Here is a 19372-nt window from a genome sequence, read left to right on the forward strand (position 1 = left end):
ACCATTTTAGACGTATCCAAGGGTTCTGGCTTCGGCAATGAAGGCAATGATTCCGTTGAGTGTTTCCTCGCCGTTAGGAATGATCTGGTTGGCAGGGAGGACGAATCCAGTCGCACCGGTATCACGGAACTCGAAGGTGTATCCCAGCCTGGTGCCGTGCACTCCCACGAAGTAGTCTACCGTGCTGCCGGAAGTGACGTCTGTGGGAAACATGAGACGAAAGAGAACCGATATCGTACTCAAATTCTTTCACGTATGATTCAAATACTTACACAAGACGCTGGCACTGTTTCCGTAAGTGTAGCGAGTGCCATGGGTAGCCTGGATGGCTGCAGCAGTAACAGCGGCAATGCGTTGCAAGTCGGCTTCATTGGACGGCAGCGGAGCACCAGTATATCCGAACGGTGTCAGCAGGTACTGGCCGTAGGAGTGGAACGAAAACTGGATGTTAATTCGGTCAGCGATCGTGGCATAGTAATCAGCCATAGCCCTCGTTTCTGGCTCGGAGAAAGCCGCCGGTCCAGCGAAGGTGTCTGAGCAGGGCACGGACGAAGCTCCACCATCTGGAAAGAAGATGAAAGGGGTATTAGCGTTTGATACGGTCAATGTCAATTTAATTCACTTACTCATCCACATGTAGTCGAAGTTGCGGTTAGGATCAGTACCAACGCATAGATCATTGATCGGTTGACGGGTCTTGCGCCATTGACGGTTCTAATGAAGGTAGAAGTCGAACGGTTATTGACATCCGAAGAACCTCATCCAAACAACGCTACTTACGGTGGTCTTGGTGTAGGTTAAACCATCAGGATTAGCAACCATGATGAAGTACCAATCGTAGTTCTGGGCCAAATTCTGCACCGCCGGGTTGCTCGAGGTGAGCAGTTCGTTTAACAGCCACGTCGCAGTGGCGGACGAGATCCATTCGCGAGCATGAATGTTAGCCTCGATGAAGATACCCGGGTTGCCAGCCTTGTGCGACAACTTGACGGCCTTCAGATCACGTCCCTCAAACGAACGGCCGTACACCGTGCCGGAAAGGATGGACGGGTTCTGGGCCACGATCTCATCCATCCAGGCGTAGATCTCATCGACGGTGTAGTAATCGGTCCAACCGAAGGTAGCACGAGTGCTGCGATTCGGGCGCTCATTGTCGATCACTCTGTGGTGGATAGAGGAAAGATGGCGAAGTTAAGTTGATGCACTGTGTGAATACTACAATTTTCTTCGTCGTACTTCTGGAAGTCTTCGATCTGCAGACGCGTCTTCAAGGCAAGGGCCGTCGTAATTTCTTCGAAGTGGGCGAACTTGTGCGGTGGGACCACGATGCTGAGGCGCATGTTGGTCTGCACGGGCGATTCCCAGAAGTTGTAGCCATCGGGGTTCAGCTCGAGGTGCTGCAGCGTTTGCAGCTGACGTTCGGTTTCGATCGACACCTCGTACACGCGATAGTTGTCGAACCGGGCCTGTTCGGCCGATCCACCGCTGGCAATGGCGGCCAATAGCAGCAACGTTAGCTTGAACCACATCCTTCCCAATCGATACCTCAGCGAAACGATGAGATGTGTGGCACACGGTGGGTGGTTTTTATAGGTAATTCGCTATCTTAGAATAGGATTTGATAATGCTCAGCGGAGGTAAATTGTCTGGGGACAAAGAATTAATCGTTATGTCCTGAGGCCCCAATCAGCTGGATAGGATTAAGTGACGCAGGCTACGAGCAATGATTTGCTACAATCGCTTTGAGAAGAGATAGTATTTAAGAAGCGTATTGCCGTACTGGAAAACCCCCATTGATAAGGCAATGTACGATAGTACGTTATGATAATGATAATTCTCATTGCACTGAGCCAAATTATAGTCCCGGGGGTTGTAGGACATCTAGAAACCGAGGCAAAAAAGCTCGACAATCGTATCAGCATTGTTTTCGTCACAGGAAAGCGATCACTTGAACATTCGATACGTTAGTAAACATAACCTCCAAGTCATGAACCCTGTCCATGACATAATGAATGCAAAATTCGCAGCGCGATTAGATACAGCGGAGGCGAGCTGAGATAGTATTGTGAGGTTTTCGTTTATTATCGATTTCGAGCATCGTATCGACCACATTCACCACTCACATATAGCCCAAAATCTTCGCCTCATCGATCATACCGACAAACGCTTCCAGGAGTTCCTCAGCATTCGGCACAATTTGATCGGCCGGCAGGATGAAGCCAAACTCAACCTGATCGCGCAGTTCGAACGTGTAGCTCAATGGGATACCGGCTACGGCAAAGGCCCAATCAACCGAAATGCCCGACGCAACATCTGTGGAATGTCGAACCATGTAGTGAAGTTGTGATCGAGCAAGAATTCCTCCAACTTACACAGTACATCAGCCGTTGTGCCTACACGGTACGGCTTATTGTACAGCTTGTACATGTCCACCGAGGCACGTTGTCCGATCTGCAGCAGATCTCGGTAGTTGTACGCACGCGGTGCATTGTTGTAACCGAACGGGAAGAGCACATACTGGCCGCGCGAGTGTATCGACAGCGAGAGTTTGACGTTTGCAGCAATCGATCGGACGAATGACGTTAAATTGCTTACTTCAACCTCCGATTCCGGTGCCGTACCGGAGTAAGTGTCCGAGCATGGCGTCGTAGATGTTCCACCATCTGCAAAGGTAAAAAGTCGTTTGCTATAGATCTGACAGTATTGAATGCTAACAGCCACCTACTGTTCCATTGATGATTGAAGTTACGATTAGGGTCGGTTCCGTAACACAGCAGGTTGTGTTGGGTCCTTGTTTTGCGCCACAAGCGTTCCTAGATGGTGGAAATTAAAGACTCCTTAAATTGAAACTCTCTACCGTTTCCTACACCCTTACCGTGGTGTGCGTGTACGCAAATCCATCCGGATTGGCGACGGGCACAATGTACCAGTCGTAGTTTTCCGCAATGTGCCGCACCCGAACATCCTCCGAGGTGAGCAGCTCGTTCAGTATCCACGTGATGGAGGCAGAGGTGATCCATTCGCGTGCATGAATGTTCGCATCGATAAAGATACCCTGATTGCCCGGCTTGTAGGAAAGCTTGATAACCTTCATGTCACGCCCTTCGTAAGTTTGACCGATCGTTTCCACCGACAGTACGGTGCTGTACTGATTGACCATTTCATCGACCCAGGCATAGATTTCTTCCAGCGTGTGATAGTCGTCCCAGCCAAAACCTTCCGCCTTTTTGCGTGCGGGACGTTCTTTGTTAATAATTCTGGAAGGATAAGGAGGCATTGGAGGTTACAGTGCAGAGCGGAAAGATGCGAAAGTTGGCAAGTACTGTTGGAGGTTGCTTGTCAGGAGGGTATTCTGGATCTCAAGCTTTCGGAAGAGTCGTTCCACGCTAACCACTTGATCTGGAGGCACCACAACTTCGACGCTCATGTTCACACCGGCTGGATAGTCTAGGAAGGTGTACTGCAAAGGAATACGAATGTGAAACTTTACACTTCTCACTACCAAGCACTGTAACTCCCGTTCTACGCACCCCATTCGGCAAGGATTCCAGGCTTTGGAGCTCCGTCAGCTGCTCCGCCGTACTAATATCGACCTTGTACACTGCATAGTTTTCGTAACTCAGCTTACCGTGGGCGTAAGCTATCAAGGTCAAGGCGCTAACCAGCGCTAACGCAAAGATCCGTTTTGTTGCCATCGTTATGCGCCGGCAATAAATGAGTACTACCGTCTGTTTTGCTTAAGCAATCACCAAGAAGCTTTGCATTTTTATTACATCTTATCGGGTCGGTTCAATTGTGTATGCCTCTCGACACGTTTATCTAGCTGACAGGGAGCTGGTGTATTATGTTCCGCCCCGTGAGAGCTGTAAATCTTGTCCACCACGATGGTTGATTGATTTGACGAGGTGTCTCGCCACTTCAGGATCGTTGGAAGTAGCCCATTGTTTTGGCTTTGGCAAGCATAGCTATCAGTGCATCGAGGGTCTCTTGGGAGTTGGGAATTATTTGGTCCGCCGGCAGCACGAACCCGTACGGGCCATTATCGCGGAACTCGAAGCACATCGACAGCGGGGTTTGGTGATAACCGTGCGCCCAATCGGTTGTGGATCCCGAATCAACATCTGAAATGGAGCAGCGCAAGGGGTAGAGTCACACGGCACGAGTTAAGGTGAATAGATCTATTAAATGGCACTTACACAACACATCCGCAATGGTACCGAAGGTGTAGGCTGTATTGTAACGACTGGCAAATCCAATTGCAGCCGCCTCCGCTATTTCCATCTGGTCGGGATAGTTGTCGGGATAGTCGGCATCTTGGTATCCGTACGGGAGTAGAATGTACTGACCGTAGGAATGGAATTGTAGATGGAACTCAATCCGATCGGCAATCGTTGCATAGTACTGGATCGTATTACGTGTTTCAATCTCGGACGCCGGTTCCGGTCCCGCGTATATATCGTTGCAAGGCACCTGGGAAGCTCCACCCTCCATCCAGTGGTAGGGAAAGTTACGATTCAGATCGGCTCCCGCACATAGCACATTGTGCGGATAGCGATTCTTGCGCCACAGTCGGTTGGTTGTTTTGGTGTAATGGAACCCGTCCGGGTTGGCTACCGGCAGGATGTACCAGTCGTAGGAAGTGGCAAGCTCCTGCACCGCTGGTTCGGGAGATGTGAGAAGCTCATTCAGCAGCCAGGTGGCCGTGGCCGAGGTGATCCATTCGCGTGCATGTATGTTAGCCTCGAGAAAGATTCCCGGATTACCAGACTGTTGGGACAGCTTCACAACCTTCATATCGCGACCCTCGTACGTTTGTCCAATAGTTTGCACGGTAAGAATGGAAGGATACTGCAGCACTAACCCATCGATCCAGTCGTAAATGGCATCGAGCGTTTGGTACTCCTCCCAGCCGAAAGCTTCACTGCGTTTCGATTTTCTGGGTGGATTTTCCGCATCGAGAATGGCTTGGAAGTTGTTGGTGGCCAGATGGGAGATAAGATGTTCGTTGCTTAACAGCTGGAAGTATTCGCCCAGTTTGCTTGGCGGTACAAGAACGCTGACATTCATGCGAACTTGTGTAGGTGGGTCTAGGAAATAAAACTATCCAAAATACGAGTTCTACAATAAACGTGCTTACGCTTACGCTTCTACGATGATCTTACTTACTCCATCGTTCCGTTGTTCTAGTTGCTGTAGCACTTCAAGTTGCCCCTTGTTCGTAATTGCCAACCGAAACAGATGGTAGTTATCGTACCGTACCAACTCCCCGGATACGGCGACCAACAGTAGGGCAAGCAGGATGCTACGATATGATCGCATGTTGAGACTGGTCTGTGTGGTTGAAAGTAATGCCACCAAGGTGCTTCTTTTATACGTTTGCAGCAGCCTGTTTCCAAAAAACCATTGCAGCTGGCCATTGCTATCCCAAAAGTCTTCTCACGCCTTATCGCGAAAGCTACTCCATTATTTAATAAGATACTGAATGGTTCTCCGGTACTTTTACGACCTATTGCGTAAAGTTATCAATGTTGATTCTATTGATAGAAATCACGCCGAAACACATGCTCACCGATCGTTCATTGTACGGTACACACAGTTCATCAGGGAAGGGCAAATCCCCTTACACTGTAGTCCGTTATCAATTGTGCACTATGGCAATGTATGGAATACAAAACGAACGTGGAACTGGGGTAAAAAATAAAACAAGCATCAACAAACGGATTCCGTAGCATTGTGCAACACAATCAATGAGCTATGTTTATTATTATGTATCATTTGGTACACCCTTCGTACGCTCTAATCTAATCATGCTAAATCGATTACCGTGTTACGTAGGTCGCACTATCTACCATTACGCATTAAAGTAACCGAGCTCCTTGCCCTTGCGGAAGAATGCAACCAGGCCGTCCAGCACCTCCATCGCGTTCGGAATGATCTGCTCCGGGGGCAGAATGAACCCATGGTAACCATTGTCGCGGAACTCAAAGGTGGCAGCCACCGGTGTACCTTGCGTACCGTGGGCCCAATCCGGGGACGATCCCGAGGCAATATCTAAAGGGGAAGAGCGATCAAACAAGCAAATTATTATGCGCCACAGGGAAAAGCAAATTTTCCGCGCGATCGTGGAACGCGTACGTACACAACACATCGGCCGTGGTACCGAACTCGTACGGCGTACCGAACCGATTGTAAATGGCGACAGCGGCCGCCTCACCCATCTCCATCATGTCGTAGTAGTTTTCGGAATATTCCGCGTTTTGATGACCGTACGGGAAGAGAATGTACTGACCGTAGGAATGGAACGACAGGTAGGCGTTCACCCTCTCCTTAATGCTCACGAAGTAGTTCATAATGTTTTGCGTTTCGATTTCGGAACCCGCTTCCGGTCCGCCGTACGTGTCCGTACAGGGGATAGACGATGCACCGCCCTCTGCCACAAAAAAAGGAGTGTAAAAGCCCCGTCAAGAATGCCGTGCATCGGTAGCCCACCCAGCATTGCTTACCCATCCAATGACCGGGGAAGTTACGGTTCATGTCCACACCGTAGCAAAGCACATTGTGCGGATAGCGATTCTTGCGCCACATTCGGTTGGTGGTTTTGGTGTAGTTCAGCCCATCGGGATTAACCACCGGCAGGATGTACCAATCGTAGTTTTCCGCCAGCTCACGCACCTCCGGTGCAGTGGACGTGAAGAACTCGTTCATCAGCCAGGTTACGGTGGCCGATGTGATCCATTCGCGGGCGTGAATGTTCGACTCGAGAAAGATGCCCGGGTTGCCCTGCTTGTACGAAATCTTGACCACCTTCATATCACGATCCTCGTACGACTGGCCGATCGTCTCTACCGAAACGATGCCCGGGAATTCGGCCACCTTTTCATCGATCCAGTCGTAAATGTCTTCCAGCGTTTGATAATCTTCCCAACCAAAGGCACGTCTCGATCGTCGCGGACTCTCCTCATCGATGAGCCTTGCGTGTATGGATTGTGGAATTAAATTGAAAGTAAAGTCTTGTTAAAACGAGCACTAAAGTGAACACGGCGAGCACAAGAAACAAGTCACATACTGTTGGAGATTCGGAACCCTCAAACGGTGCGCTAAGGCCAGCTGTTGGCTAAGCTCATCAAACTCGGCATACTTGTGCGGTGGCACTACAATGTTAAGCTTCATGTTTGTCTGCACGGGCGATTCCCAAAAGAGATACTGAAAAACAAAAGCCACATCCGTAGGAGTACTAAGTCACGAACGAACACGTACACCGTAGCACACTCACGCCATTCGGGAAACGCTCCAGATGCTGGAGAGCTTCCAGTTGCGTTTGATCAGCGATCGCCACTTCATACACGCGGTAGTTATCGTACCGGACTTGCTCCCCACGGAGCAACCCGGTAGCACAGCACAGCAGCAGTACAGCAACTTTGACGATCATGTCTTTGAGCGGACACACCTGAAACCGATTGCATCGCGTGGAACGTTCCTTTTATAGGGGGCCAGTGGATAACCGCAAGCTGTTTAAATTGTCCATTTTTTGTCGATAACAACGCAAGTACCAGCTATCGGAATCACTTTTGTGTGCACGGTAGGAGTTCTTATCATAATGATAAGTTGATCATGAGCATGATTGTGGGATTACGCGATAGTATACGGTTGTCAATCAATTGTACATTATTGGGGCGTGACGAGTGTACAATTGTCATCGATGTGATAACACGCATTGGGTAGAGTCAGTTATAAGAGTCTAGAGTCTGGAGCAGGGATCTCGAAACTGCGACCCTCGAGAACCTCTAGTCTCTGTGTAAATGGCAACCCAACTACAGATGTTTCAACCAATGCGGACTAAAAACTTTGGAGACCCCTGGTCTAGAGGATGCTAAGTAAATTGAAGAGCTGTACTCGTTTATTGAAAATATTCAAATCAACCTGAATCAGTTGGGTGGCTGAAGCCACGAAAACCTCGTGTCAAAATTACACATAGCATTGGCCGTAGAATGTAACGTTATTCATTTTTGGTGTTTCGATCTTCACCTGATAGCCATCGTAAACCACGTAGAGGGATACGCCCGGTACGTTAAAGACGATCGTGTCGTACACGTAGTAGTATTTGAATGGGTACACATCGACGCTACCATGGTCCAGGGCGTACATCAGTTCGCTATCGACCGTGAAGGTGTACTTGGTGCCGGTATGTTCGTACTGCTTTCCGAAGAGCGGTTGAACGACCACGCTGTGACCGTTCAGGACGAGCTTGAAGGCCTAATAGTGGGAAGAAAAGCAAAGCAATGTAAAACCCGAGGTCGAGGTTACGCTTAGCGGCTGTTCCACTTACAACACGGTTCTTTTCCAGCTTCTGCGCATAAACGGCCCAGGTGTATGACACGGGATGGTCGGAAGCATACAGAACCCATTCGTTGAAGACCGGCTTCTTGGTGACGGTGTAGTGATAGGGAGCGTACTCGTACACAGGGTTAACAACGCAGCTGTTTACGTAGCCGAAATACTTCATCACCTCGAAGTAGCTAAGCAGGAATAGTACACTAGCAGATTAGCAAAACCTTCCCCCGCAAAATAGTTCGGTTTGGTGAACTTACTTGGTGAACACGGTACTGTCTGGCTGGAACATCCACACAAAGTCGTAGTATGGTACGTGATCGAAAGCAACCGTTTCGTAGGCCGACTTTACGACGACATCCACAATCGGGTAGGTGTAGTACATCGGGTACTCCACTTCCACAACGAATCGGTTCTCCGGCACAAAGTGGAACTGTTCAACCTGCGGGTAGTAGGCCGGTCCGACGTGCTTCGCCCAGAACCAGAACGGCTTAACAAACTCCTCGTACACCGGGTAGACGTGCTGGTAGTCGACGGTATACAGATACTTACGGACGGTGCTGTGCATACTGACACATTCGTGCGTAACCGGTGCGGAGTAGTCCTCAAACTGGTGCAAATCGCGTGGTACACACTGCTGGTAGAAGTACGTCGGGACGCTATGGTACGACGGAACGTACGTAAAGTTCTTCTGCACATCCGACTGTACGCCGGTATATTCGACAGCCACAACCATATCATCCTTGACGCATTTGTGATCGTACGAGTAACCGTGGTAGTACGAAAGCTTGCCGGAAACCGACTCTAGCACAACGTTCTTCACCCAGTCGATGCAGATGTTCATGTTCTTCTCGCCCGGGGTTTGGTGCGTGATCTGCATGTTGACCGTTTTGAAGTACGTTCCATACTCGTGCGTGTAGTACACGTTAACGTCCCAGTGGTTAACGACCACATCGATCTTCTTAAAGACGGCCGTGAACTTGATGTACTGACGGAAGTTCGGTGTGGTGCACAGTTTGTGTGAGATTGCTTCGCTGTCCACCTTGAACGTGAACTCTACCTTATCGAAGGGATACACTTTGCACGGGTTGACGTAACCGACAACGCCGAAGCTCGTTGGTTTCGGGGACAGCACGGTCGTGTAGAACCAGGTGAAGTACTTCGTCACGAAGTCAAACACGGTTACTTGCTCGAGGTCGTGGAACAGTTCCGATGCAAAGATGTCGTTCAGTGACTTGAAGTATTTGACCGATGGTGGAACTTCCACGTCGAACGCCGACAGATAGAAATGCAGTCCGGTGTACTTGGAGTGGGCTTCGTACAGTACGACATCCTTCTTCTTCGGTACCGGTACAGCCGCTACCGTTTCGTAGTGGAAGCACACAGGGCAGGTGGACTTCAGATAGTCCACCTCAGTGTCTGGGCTAGCGTAAACCTGTGTCTTGACGTGCGACTTGAAGCCGACCACATTGAACACCTCGTTGGAGTGCTTGCTCCAGACGAGCTTGAACGAGTTCTGCTGGAAGTTGAAGATGACATCGAACACTAGCGGGACGTGGAAATCGAACGCTTGCACGCGGCGCGTACCTTGCCAGGTTAGGGCGAACGGATTGTACACCGATACACCGTAGTAGCCGTGCATCCACATGCGGAAGAAACTATTGATGGTGAGCGTCACCTCGTTCTGGTTGGTCGTCGATGGTACCACCACGTTGTACTTGAACTGTGACACGAGCGGCATCTTCAGCGCAACCTTAACCGGCACTCCATCGTACGTCGGCGTGTACAGCTCGACTTCGGCCACGTTTAGCACGGTCGTAAACTGATACTGCAACGTCTTCAAGATCGTCAGATAGGTGTAGCTGTAGAACTGCTTGATCGTTTCCTCGTTGAAGTGCTTCGTGTACACAACTTTCCCGTTGGCCATGAACGTAAATTCAACGTGTACAGGAACATTGTTGTGATTGTGCGTAATCGGTTCATTGATCGTTTTTGGATCAACGTTGAACAGTTTAGGCAACAAGAACGTGAGCGGGTTGTGAACTCCCTCGAACTTGACGTACACCGAGTAGAGATCGTACACGCGATCCATCACGTAAGGAGTGAAGCTCACGTAGAACTGGTTCAAATTGTTGTGCTTGACATCGGCGACCATATTACCGCGAATGATGCTGCCTACCTTCTGCTCCACATCCACGTAATCGTAGAAGAAAGACTTTGTCGCTACTGCCGGATCGTAGTGGACGAACTCGGTGACGACGTGCTGCAGATAGTGGTAGAAGTCAGTGTCGTAGTAAACATCCGAGTTGACCAGGCTTCTTATGGTGGTGATGAAGTACGAGTAGAGATGAACGTTCGTTTCCACCGTCATGAAGGCAACAAGCTTAGAACAGTAGTGTACATCTTCCATCGAGACGATCACCTTGACAGCGGCCACACGCAGCTCAATAGGCAGCGTGTCATCGGTCACAATCGGGAATACGATCTCGAAGAGCGTGTCGTGCTCGTGCTCCATAATATGCATCAGCGCATAAATCACATGCACCTGCAGGTGACGATCGTACGCCAGATCCAGCACCGGTTCACCTTTAACGAGCGGCACCAACAGTTCGCCGACCGTTCCCAGCTGAATGTTCTTCAAACCGTGCAACCAAACCAGCTGCTCCTCGAACGTCTTTGCCTCCTTCAGATGTTTGTAGTACACTTTGATGTACTTTTCGATCTCCGTCGAGTACTTTTCGTGCTGGAACGTCTTGTAGACCATGGTACCGAACGTTAGGATGGCAGCATGCGCCACATCTGGCTTAACGTATTCGGGGAAGTTCATGAAGTCTTCGACACTGTGCAGAAGCTCTACGGACGGAGCACGTACGTTGACACCGAGCGAGAACAGCATGCCGGACGCGACCGATTCCTTCACCTTGTGGTTCTTAACCATATCCAACACGAACTGTACGGCGTACTTTGTGCCGACGGACGGGAGCACTTTGTAGAAAATGTCTACGGCCATCAAATCCTTCGGAGTGGTGGACTTGGTCAACACGGTCCAGAACTGAGCGTAGTGTTCAACGGTGAACGGTTTCAGAGCTTCAATGATACGCGTGATCACTAGTCCGTGTTTAGTTTCGGTTTCCTGGTTCGTGATTTGATTTTCCTGCACCGAAAGGGTATCGTGTCCTTAATATTATTCTCACACCGCTTGGAAAGTAGAACAGCTTACCTGTAGATACTGGACAGCTTCGTACAACATCACCTGAACCTTGGTACCAACGGTAGAAATGTCTACAGCCGGCGTGATGGTGGCAAGGGTCGGATAAGTTTCCTCAAAGACCGACTCGGACGTTTCATAGTGCACGTAGTGGTACATCTGGAACGAGAAATAATGTGGTCTAGTAGTAGACATTGAACATCTTCAAAGGACACCTTCCGAATACGTACGGGGAATCCGGAGAATTCAAACGTCTTGCTGGGAGCAACCGTTTTCTGGAACACGATTGTCTGCTTGGTCGTGACAAATTGTTTCTGATCCTGAACGGTGAATGGTTGCACGTACTTTGTGCTTTCGGAGTGCGCTGCGACAACGCTCACACCATCCCGATTGAAGATCATCTCATATTCCACCACCGGGACTGCCGAATCAAACGTGGTAAAGTTGTGATAGACATGGAACGGTTCCACATTGGAGTAGACATCGTACGGCAGGTGAGCAAACGATTCATAGTCCGGTGTCTTCATTACATGGACTTTCTGTCCGTCGGTGGAGTGTACGGCGTAGGTGACATTCACCTTTCCATAGATGGATTCTTCCGTTTCGGTGAACACGAATGGTTTGACAAATTTCTTCGCCGGGAACTTGTCGACCGGAAGCTGCAACATAGCGGCGACTCCTTTCTTCAGATTCACGCTCCACAGCACGTCCGTCTTGGTGGTGAACACCTCCTGCACCAGTCCAAACTTATCGTAGGTCACGTAGAATGGTTGAATGAACGCTTCGGCTTGCTTGGCGTACTGGGTGTAGTTTTCTGCTGTTAGTTCTACCGGTATTGGCAGATGGCCCGTGTACAGGAACACCTTCGGATCGTCGAAGTACACGAATGTTCCGTTTCCGGAAGGATCTGTGAATAGTAACAGCTTCTCATTGAGAGGCTACTCTAGGGTGTGAGAATCAATCAATTTAAGTACCTGGTCGGATATGCATGTAGGCCTTCACACGGTACAGCGAACCGTACTTCGGTTCCATCACACCGGTCGTCACATCCAGCTCGTACTGATACACGTACTCGTCAGTGCCAGTGCCTACGAAGACACTCTTCACGACACTACCATGGGCCCAGCTAATAGCCGCCACAAGGGCACAGGCTGGAAAGGATAAAACATTTTACAGCTTCACTCACGCACAGGTGCCCTCATCAGCTGTACTACCACAGGACATGACTGTCGTTAACTCACCTAACACTAACCACTTCATACTGTCACCAACTATTGCCACGTTTCGCGATGCGATCCGTTTTAAACCTCGCTTTTACCTTTCACGAACGCCACCGAAGGACGCCAGCCAGTCAACTGCTCACGGGAATGGTGCGAAGTGCGACTTTTAAAGGCATTCACTTATCACGGAACACGAGTCCTTGTTTACCTTTCCAGTGCGATGATGTTCATCGGTGGGTCATCGGTGAACAATTGAACGTAATAACGTACACTGCACAGATAAGTCGGAAGTGTATCGCCACGGTGATAATTTGTATGCATTTTGGATGCGTTGTTATGCGGACGAAAGAAGTGGACGAAATGAGTGAAGTTGAACGACCCGCCGTTAACATTGTTGCATGTTCATGACGATACGAATAATGTTCTCGATCATTTTGGGAAGAAATGTGGCGTGGTGGGATATATTGCTTTAATTTATAGAGCTCCGAAAACATTACTCAACAGTATGTTCAACAGTGTTTCATCAGCAGATAACATTCTGTTCCAATAGATCATATCTGGAATAGAATGATGCTGTAATTCACTAACCGTTGATCAGTAATGAAGGCAAGCTTGTGTGCAAGTTTTGTGCAAAGTGAGCAGAACTTAAACGGTACGGTGTGCTCCATAAATGTATGTCAGTACATGGGATTCTTATATTACAAAGTTTACATTTTATTGTATACAATGCAGCAATATTGAAAGACGAAGATCGAGAGCACAGTGATCCCATCGTTTCGCTCGAAGATCGAAAAAAAAAACATTGACGACACTCACGTCATGTTTCTCAAGAAATTCCTGCTAAGATTCACGATTAGCTGGAAATGTTTGTGATGCTACCAGGCACGCTGTGTTGGGGTGTAATAATAATAATGAACTGCCTTCATGAAGTTTCAGTTTGTTTTCATCAAGGTGAAACACGCAAAGTGGGATGTGTAATTTAGGTCTGCTCTGGCCCATCATGTCTAAGCGGGATGATATACTGGTTGAAGATAAACATTTTGCTACAACAGACCACCGAGTCGGAGATTGTTTCTCAGATGCTACGGACAGAACAAACCTCCAACGAAGCATTTATGTCTATGTCGAGAGACACTCGATTTCCACAGCCACGAAAAATCCCGAACCAGAATGTTAACCTCTGCGTTTTTGCTTCGGCCTATGCTGAGATGCCCAGTTAGCTTAAAGTCACGCGGTAGGCCATCGAACCATTTTTTTTAAATTGAGACTGTTTTTATATACTTATTATTGAAAAATCCATTATTTATTTTTTTTCAGTTTTTTTTCCCGGTTCTAGGCCATTCAAACTGGATCGTTACCATATCAGTAACCGTAGCATAATAAAATAGCGCTCTAGACGGCTTTGCCACTTCCCTGTTTCGCACAGGCAAATCAGTTTCCATTTTTAACTCGTAGCGAGCGGATCGTGGCTCTGAGATGGCGATAGTGCGATTGATATTGTTAGTGCTTTCCCTGGCATCGGGTATTCCCCGAGATTGTGCAGGTCAAAGGTGAGTCATGCGGGAAGCGATAGAAAGACCAGGCGCAGAAACATTAATTGGTTGTTGTCGTTTAGGTATGCAATTCTTGCTCCACGTATGGTACGAGCTTACAATACCTACGACTTGGTAGTGACAAATTTAGCAGATGAAAGGCAAGAGTTTCTGTGCGAAATTGTTGATTCCAATGAGAAGGTAGTAGGCAGGTCCGCAGCCATGGTCCAACCGAATCAGCTAAGCACGGTACAAATTCAAGTAAGTTGAATGTTGCTGCCGATGAAAACAGGAACAGTGATACTCCAGCGATACTTTTTACAGCTCGAAAGTTTGGAGCAACAAAGCTATAACCTGAAAGTTTGGAAACCACAGAGGAAAGTGCTGCTGAATACTACCGCGCTCGAAACCATTGATAGAAGCTATTTGGTGCTGTTCCAGACTGATAAACCTGCGTACAAACCGGGAGATAAAGTACAGTTTCGCGTAATATTTCTATTCCCAAATGCATACCCGGTTACGAACACTGCCAGGCCAAGCATTTTCATAACTGATCCTGACAGGATTAGCATGAAGCAGTGGATCAATGCATCACTCACGAACGGAGTGTTCGAGGGTAGCTTTCAGTTGGCGGAGTACACCCAGTATGGGTTGTGGACGATCAGTGCCTCATTGAATCGGCAGGTTCGTTAAGCTGATGGTTCGTGTGGCTAATGATTGGGTTAAAGCTCTATACTTCGTTTGTTGCAGCAATATAAAGAATCTTTCAGCGTAGAGGAGTACACCCTGCCGCTGTTCAAAATACAGGTAAACCCTGTACCGAATCCCTACTTCCGTTGCGTTGACTCGAAAATGTCGCTGAAAATAAGTGCTTCCTTCGTGCACGGTGGTTCGGTACGGGGCACTGCCACTGTAGTGGTTCGGGCCAATTACAACAATTATCCCTCGCAAACAAAGGAGGTGACACGCGCGCAAGTTGCCATTAATGGAACGACCACCGTGGACTTTCCAATTCATGTCGTGGCCGAGAATTGTGACGAAGAGCGAAACGTTTGGTTCGATGTAACGGTCACAGATAGTTTGACAGGGGTGAGCTATAACACCACCAGCGCCTTTACGGTACACAACAATGGAGGTGTTACTATGGAGGCAATTGATGGGCATGATGCCTTCTATCCGGGTCAAGCGATGTGGATCAAAGTGCTAGTTTCAACCCTCGATGGGAAGCCGCTAGTAAATGAGAACGTCACCATAGTTTGCACAGTGCAGGACGAAGATAGGAACAATCGGGATGTAGCGATCCCCAAAATCCAAACGTTGTTGACCAACTCCAATGGAATCATACAATTTCTAATCAACACAACCTTGAACACGGTTGAAGTGGATGTGACGGGTAGCTACAAGAATCACAACTACTCATTAGTCTCCGCTTATCCGATGTACGAGGATAGGACTCTCGAATACCTCGCCATCAATTCACGTCAGGCATAGTATGTTGTCATGGTAATTTGATATGACTTTAGCTAATAATTCATCCGAGTCTTATTTTTGTTTTCAGCTATGTCTACGGTAGAAACATCACTGTTGATCTGTATTCCAATGTACAACTGAAAAGAATTTATTATATTGGCTACTGCTCTGGTAGAGTGTGTGAAAGTGGGGTTCAAGAAGTTTCCTCCACGGTCAATAAGTACGAGTTCGTACTGACGGTAAAACCAGCAATGAAGCCACGGATGAAACTTTTGGCATTCACCGTCAAAGAGGATGGAAAAATATTAAGTTCTTCAATAATTATACGAATTCTGCCGACCAGTAAGCCGACTGTAAGTAATACTATCATCAATTATTGTTACTCGTGGTTGATTTCAGAGCACAAGAGCACTGAATTTCGGGTATTACTACTCCGCCTGGCATTACGTACTCGTTCCTACCACATGTATCTTTGAATCGTATGCTTTCAGCTCAATATTAAGGTCGCTTTAATGGAAACAAAATGCGATGCACATACCTTCGACATTACGGCAGAACCCAATGCTTTCGTTGGTTTGTTGGGCGTTGATGAGCGTGTTATGCAGAGATCGACCGTAAACAACGACATTTCACAACACAAGCTGAATCTAGCAATGCGAGCCCAAGAAGATGCTTCCAATGCTATGTGGTCTCCGTATGATGTTTTTGGAGTAAGTAACAGTACTTGCATTAGTAGCTTATTTTTCTGTGGAATGTAATACCATTTTTTCAATATTTCGAACCGGGCAGAGTGTGGGAGTAGCGTTGCTAACGGATGGATATCTTCCAGATGGTAATGTGGTAAACATGATCATGCATTTGTTATGGCTGTTCTAATGCGTTTACACCGTTTTTCAGTTGGGTTCATTCCACATTCCTTTGGGGAGTTTGAAAGAGGTGTAAAAAATTCCTATCAAGAGTATAGCATACGGGAAGACTTTTCGGAAACATGGATTTGGGAATCGTTAAAAATGCCGAAGTAAGACTCCTAAAAAGTGATCACAAATGCAAGTGGGTCTCATGTAAATTATTTTACGTTTCATTCAGTGGGAAGGGCTCGATCGAGAAAACGATTCCGGATACCATTACTACCTGGGTGGTGAATGGTTTTGCGGTCGGCCCAGTCAATGGATTGGAAATTCTACAGAAACCGGTGCAAATAAACACGCAAAAACGGATCTTTGCACAGCTCTACATGCCATCATCAATGAAACGTTTGGAGGAAATTACGGTTCATTGTCTCGTCCATAACTATGGTAATGCTACCGAAGTGTTATTGGAGGTGCATCCCATGTTGCCACCCACCAAACTATCCCTTGCCCAAGGTGCAACTGCAAATGTACCCGTCAATCTGCAATCTGACCGAGTGGGCACACTAACTGTAGACGTCATTGTAAGAGAACAGAATGGAAAAGAGATCGATACGTTAAGACAAAAAATTTCAGTTCGTCCGGAAGGTTTAACGAAAACTGTGGAAGATGTGCGCATTTTGGATTTCCCTAGTCAGAACAAGTTAAGCTTCAATTTGATGCTACCGCCAATTGAAGAAGATCGTACTATAAGTAATGAAGAGGTTACTCTCTCGGTGATTGGTAAGAGATAGTAAAATATATGTATCAGCCAGGATAATCATGGCTCGGTTTACTTACAGGAACGTTTCTTAATCTGAATTCGCTCGATTTGGAGCGGATGGTTCAATCCTCCCATGGTAATGGAGAAGACAGCATACTCTTCCTGCAAACTGCAATGGCTGTCTACGATTACTTCCAGACGACAAAAGATCTGCAACCAAGAATTAGGAACCAATTTCTCTCCTACATGGAGGTGGGTTACCAGCAACTGTTGCGATACCGTTTGGATGACTCTTCGTACAGTCTGTTTGGAACCTTACGCGAGTGTGGCAGTGTCTGGTTAACGGCCAGCGCAGTAGAATCGCTGCAGAAGCTATCTAAGTACTATCCCGTAGAAAAGTCCCTCCTTACCGATACTTTAGATTGGCTCAAGTATCAGAGTGCCGAGGATGGAAGCTTCAATGAAAGTTGCATGATCGCTCATCCACACATTCAACGTACGGGAGGAAAGGAACTTTCGCTTGCAAGTAGCGTTTTGTTTGCTTTCGTTGGGAGTGAACAGAGAGAAGACTATGTGCAGGTCATTAACAACACAGTATCACTTTTACTGAGTTCTCCTATCGAAGATGTCTACTTGCTGGCGAAAACGACCTATTTACTTACTCTCATGAATCATGCGGCCAGCGCAACAATGCTGCAAACGCTAAACAAGAGGGCAGTGACGGATGGGAAGTATCTCTACTGGAAAGTAGTAAACCGCGAGCCAACGTCGTCGGCACACATTCGAGATCAGGAAACCACTGCCTATGCTTTGATGGCGAACATTAAACGAAATACTCTCAATCAACTGGATATAATACGAGTAGCCCAATGGCTTCAAAAGCATAGTTTCGCTGGTGATCACTACGTGCCTTCATTAGAAAGGATCATTGCTTTGGAAGCCCTTGGTATGGTGGCGCATCGATTCAACAGCACCGTGCCAAATATGCACATAAAGGCGGGCAATTTGATCATCCAAGTTAACTCAACGAATCAGAACCTGCTGCAAAAATGTATCCTTTCAAAGTATACCCGCCGTGTAAGCATATCAGCAGAAGGAAGTGGGCTGGTTTTAGTGAAACTTACCTACCGATACAGTCTGACCAATGCGCCCCACGTCAGCACTGGGAACTCTTTACACCCCATCAACACCCGTAAATCGTTTCGAGTGGATATCGAGAAGATACCAAAGCCAACCAATAAACTCGAATTGCACTTGTGCTTCCTCCAGCCGTTCTATGTGTACAATTCGTATGTTTATAAAGCCGCCATAGACTTCCCTACAGGATATGAAATAGATGAACTGCAGGAACTTTACGGTAATGCCACCAGGGTAAGCATACGCATTGAAGGCATTTTCTTAAAAGCGCTTCGTGAATAATTAAAGAGGTTCAATTTATTCGTTTAGCGTGCGATTCTGCTGGAGAATAAGTCTCGTCTGGAAATCGTCTGGTACTGTAGGCAACCTGGGAAGGTTTGCTACAAAATTTCAGCCTACTCCCGTTGTGAGTATGTAAGCCCTCCGCAAGGATCAATTTACTACTCCTCATTTGATACGAAAGGTATGAAGTTTTCATGAACTCGTAACAATGTTTAAAACCGATATTTCTTTTGTTTAACTTTACTTCACAGCTTTACTTGCTGTTTATCCATTTTAGAAAAAAAAAAAACGAACGTCTATACATAATTTTGTTGAAATAAACAATGTTTTACCCCTTAACCATGACATAAGTTTGTATATATACATACATTATGTTAAGTTTAAAAAAATATATTATCTACTGCATACTCCCAACACATTTAACATAAATACTGCAAATATGGAACTTGACTAACTCGTTGTATCCATGTTCGAGATGAGAAATGCAATCTCGCTGGAGGAGCTGGATGGAGTGGCTAGCGGTTGCTCTATGCTCGATAAAGCGCGTATTTTCAAGGTCACGTTTTGTTTACATCGTCGTACCG

General features: G+C 47.3%; 6 protein-coding genes across 6 annotated transcripts; 1 reads left to right on the forward strand and 5 right to left on the reverse strand.

Annotated features, from left to right (window-relative positions):
- Window positions 1-6: 6 nt before the first annotated feature.
- On the reverse strand, window positions 7-1529 carry LOC128305916 (zinc carboxypeptidase-like). Its single transcript, XM_053043552.1, has 5 exons — window positions 1237-1529; window positions 781-1162; window positions 627-714; window positions 273-563; window positions 7-200 (listed from the first exon to the last, which is right to left on the reverse strand). Exons 1-5 carry the CDS (start codon window positions 1527-1529, stop codon window positions 7-9), a joined length of 1248 nt encoding a protein of 415 aa, XP_052899512.1.
- A 590-nt stretch (window positions 1530-2119) lies between these two features.
- Window positions 2120-3695, reverse strand: LOC128304284 (zinc carboxypeptidase-like). The gene is made up of 6 exons (XM_053041447.1): window positions 3531-3695; window positions 3324-3460; window positions 2876-3257; window positions 2726-2813; window positions 2373-2663; window positions 2120-2313 (listed from the first exon to the last, which is right to left on the reverse strand). Exons 1-6 carry the CDS (start codon window positions 3693-3695, stop codon window positions 2120-2122), a joined length of 1257 nt encoding a protein of 418 aa, XP_052897407.1.
- A 223-nt stretch (window positions 3696-3918) lies between these two features.
- Window positions 3919-5319, reverse strand: LOC128304168 (zinc carboxypeptidase-like). Its single transcript, XM_053041322.1, has 3 exons — window positions 5167-5319; window positions 4197-5100; window positions 3919-4121 (listed from the first exon to the last, which is right to left on the reverse strand). Exons 1-3 carry the CDS (start codon window positions 5317-5319, stop codon window positions 3919-3921), a joined length of 1260 nt encoding a protein of 419 aa, XP_052897282.1.
- A 412-nt stretch (window positions 5320-5731) lies between these two features.
- On the reverse strand, window positions 5732-7429 carry LOC128302518 (zinc carboxypeptidase-like). The gene is made up of 5 exons (XM_053039356.1): window positions 7274-7429; window positions 7067-7203; window positions 6504-6970; window positions 6140-6430; window positions 5732-6051 (listed from the first exon to the last, which is right to left on the reverse strand). The coding sequence occupies exons 1-5, from the start codon at window positions 7427-7429 to the stop codon at window positions 5852-5854; spliced, it is 1251 nt and encodes a 416-aa protein (XP_052895316.1). The 3' UTR covers window positions 5732-5851.
- A 468-nt stretch (window positions 7430-7897) lies between these two features.
- On the reverse strand, window positions 7898-12796 carry LOC128304380 (uncharacterized). Its single transcript, XM_053041561.1, has 7 exons — window positions 12778-12796; window positions 12511-12687; window positions 11767-12443; window positions 11549-11695; window positions 8589-11482; window positions 8327-8516; window positions 7898-8253 (listed from the first exon to the last, which is right to left on the reverse strand). Exons 1-7 carry the CDS (start codon window positions 12794-12796, stop codon window positions 7966-7968), a joined length of 4392 nt encoding a protein of 1463 aa, XP_052897521.1. The 3' UTR covers window positions 7898-7965.
- Window positions 12797-14205: 1409 nt separating this feature from the next.
- On the forward strand, window positions 14206-19171 carry LOC128303228 (CD109 antigen-like). Its single transcript, XM_053040109.1, has 12 exons — window positions 14206-14306; window positions 14372-14549; window positions 14613-14972; window positions 15039-15778; window positions 15847-16111; window positions 16250-16468; window positions 16548-16590; window positions 16656-16776; window positions 16845-17389; window positions 17449-18740; window positions 18816-18969; window positions 19040-19171. The coding sequence occupies exons 1-12, from the start codon at window positions 14233-14235 to the stop codon at window positions 19063-19065; spliced, it is 4017 nt and encodes a 1338-aa protein (XP_052896069.1). The 5' UTR covers window positions 14206-14232; the 3' UTR covers window positions 19066-19171.
- Window positions 19172-19372: the final 201 nt, after the last annotated feature.

This window comes from Anopheles moucheti, chromosome 3 (genome assembly GCF_943734755.1).
Source record: "Anopheles moucheti chromosome 3, idAnoMoucSN_F20_07, whole genome shotgun sequence".
Lineage (NCBI taxonomy): Eukaryota > Metazoa > Arthropoda > Insecta > Diptera > Culicidae > Anopheles > Anopheles moucheti.

Excerpts from the sequence above, each read along its gene's own strand:
- LOC128304284 (XM_053041447.1), bottom strand. The coding sequence starts at position 3,695 with ATGGCAACAAAACGGATCTTTGCGTTAGCGCTGGTTAGCGCCTTGACC. Across the intron at positions 3,258-3,323 it reads CTGACAAGCAACCTCCAACA|AATTATTAACAAAGAACGTC; the intron begins GTACTTGCCAAC and ends TTATCCTTCCAG. Across the intron at positions 2,814-2,875 it reads TTGCGTACACGCACACCACG|GAACGCTTGTGGCGCAAAAC; the intron begins GTAAGGGTGTAG and ends TCCACCATCTAG.
- LOC128304380 (XM_053041561.1), bottom strand. Across the intron at positions 11,483-11,548 it reads AAGCTGTCCAGTATCTACAG|GAAAATCAAATCACGAACCA; the intron begins GTAAGCTGTTCT and ends CTTTCGGTGCAG. Across the intron at positions 8,517-8,588 it reads GACAGTACCGTGTTCACCAA|CTACTTCGAGGTGATGAAGT; the intron begins GTAAGTTCACCA and ends ATTCCTGCTTAG.
- LOC128303228 (XM_053040109.1), top strand. The coding sequence starts at position 14,233 with ATGGCGATAGTGCGATTGATATTGTTAGTGCTTTCCCTGGCATCGGGT. Across the intron at positions 14,550-14,612 it reads TAAGCACGGTACAAATTCAA|CTCGAAAGTTTGGAGCAACA; the intron begins GTAAGTTGAATG and ends TACTTTTTACAG. Across the intron at positions 18,741-18,815 it reads TTTACGGTAATGCCACCAGG|CGTGCGATTCTGCTGGAGAA; the intron begins GTAAGCATACGC and ends TTATTCGTTTAG.
- LOC128305916 (XM_053043552.1), bottom strand. The coding sequence starts at position 1,529 with ATGTGGTTCAAGCTAACGTTGCTGCTATTGGCCGCCATTGCCAGCGGT. Across the intron at positions 1,163-1,236 it reads CAGATCGAAGACTTCCAGAA|AGTGATCGACAATGAGCGCC; the intron begins GTACGACGAAGA and ends TATCCACCACAG. Across the intron at positions 564-626 it reads CTTCGACTACATGTGGATGA|ATGGTGGAGCTTCGTCCGTG; the intron begins GTAAGTGAATTA and ends TCTTCTTTCCAG.
- LOC128302518 (XM_053039356.1), bottom strand. The coding sequence starts at position 7,429 with ATGATCGTCAAAGTTGCTGTACTGCTGCTGTGCTGTGCTACCGGGTTG. Across the intron at positions 6,971-7,066 it reads AGGGTTCCGAATCTCCAACA|GCTCATCGATGAGGAGAGTC; the intron begins GTATGTGACTTG and ends CATACACGCAAG. Across the intron at positions 6,052-6,139 it reads TACCACGGCCGATGTGTTGT|ATATTGCCTCGGGATCGTCC; the intron begins GTACGTACGCGT and ends CTTCCCCTTTAG.
- LOC128304168 (XM_053041322.1), bottom strand. The coding sequence starts at position 5,319 with ATGCGATCATATCGTAGCATCCTGCTTGCCCTACTGTTGGTCGCCGTA. Across the intron at positions 5,101-5,166 it reads TAGAACAACGGAACGATGGA|TTTTATTTCCTAGACCCACC; the intron begins GTAAGTAAGATC and ends TATTTTGGATAG. Across the intron at positions 4,122-4,196 it reads TACCATTGCGGATGTGTTGT|ATGTTGATTCGGGATCCACA; the intron begins GTAAGTGCCATT and ends GCTCCATTTCAG.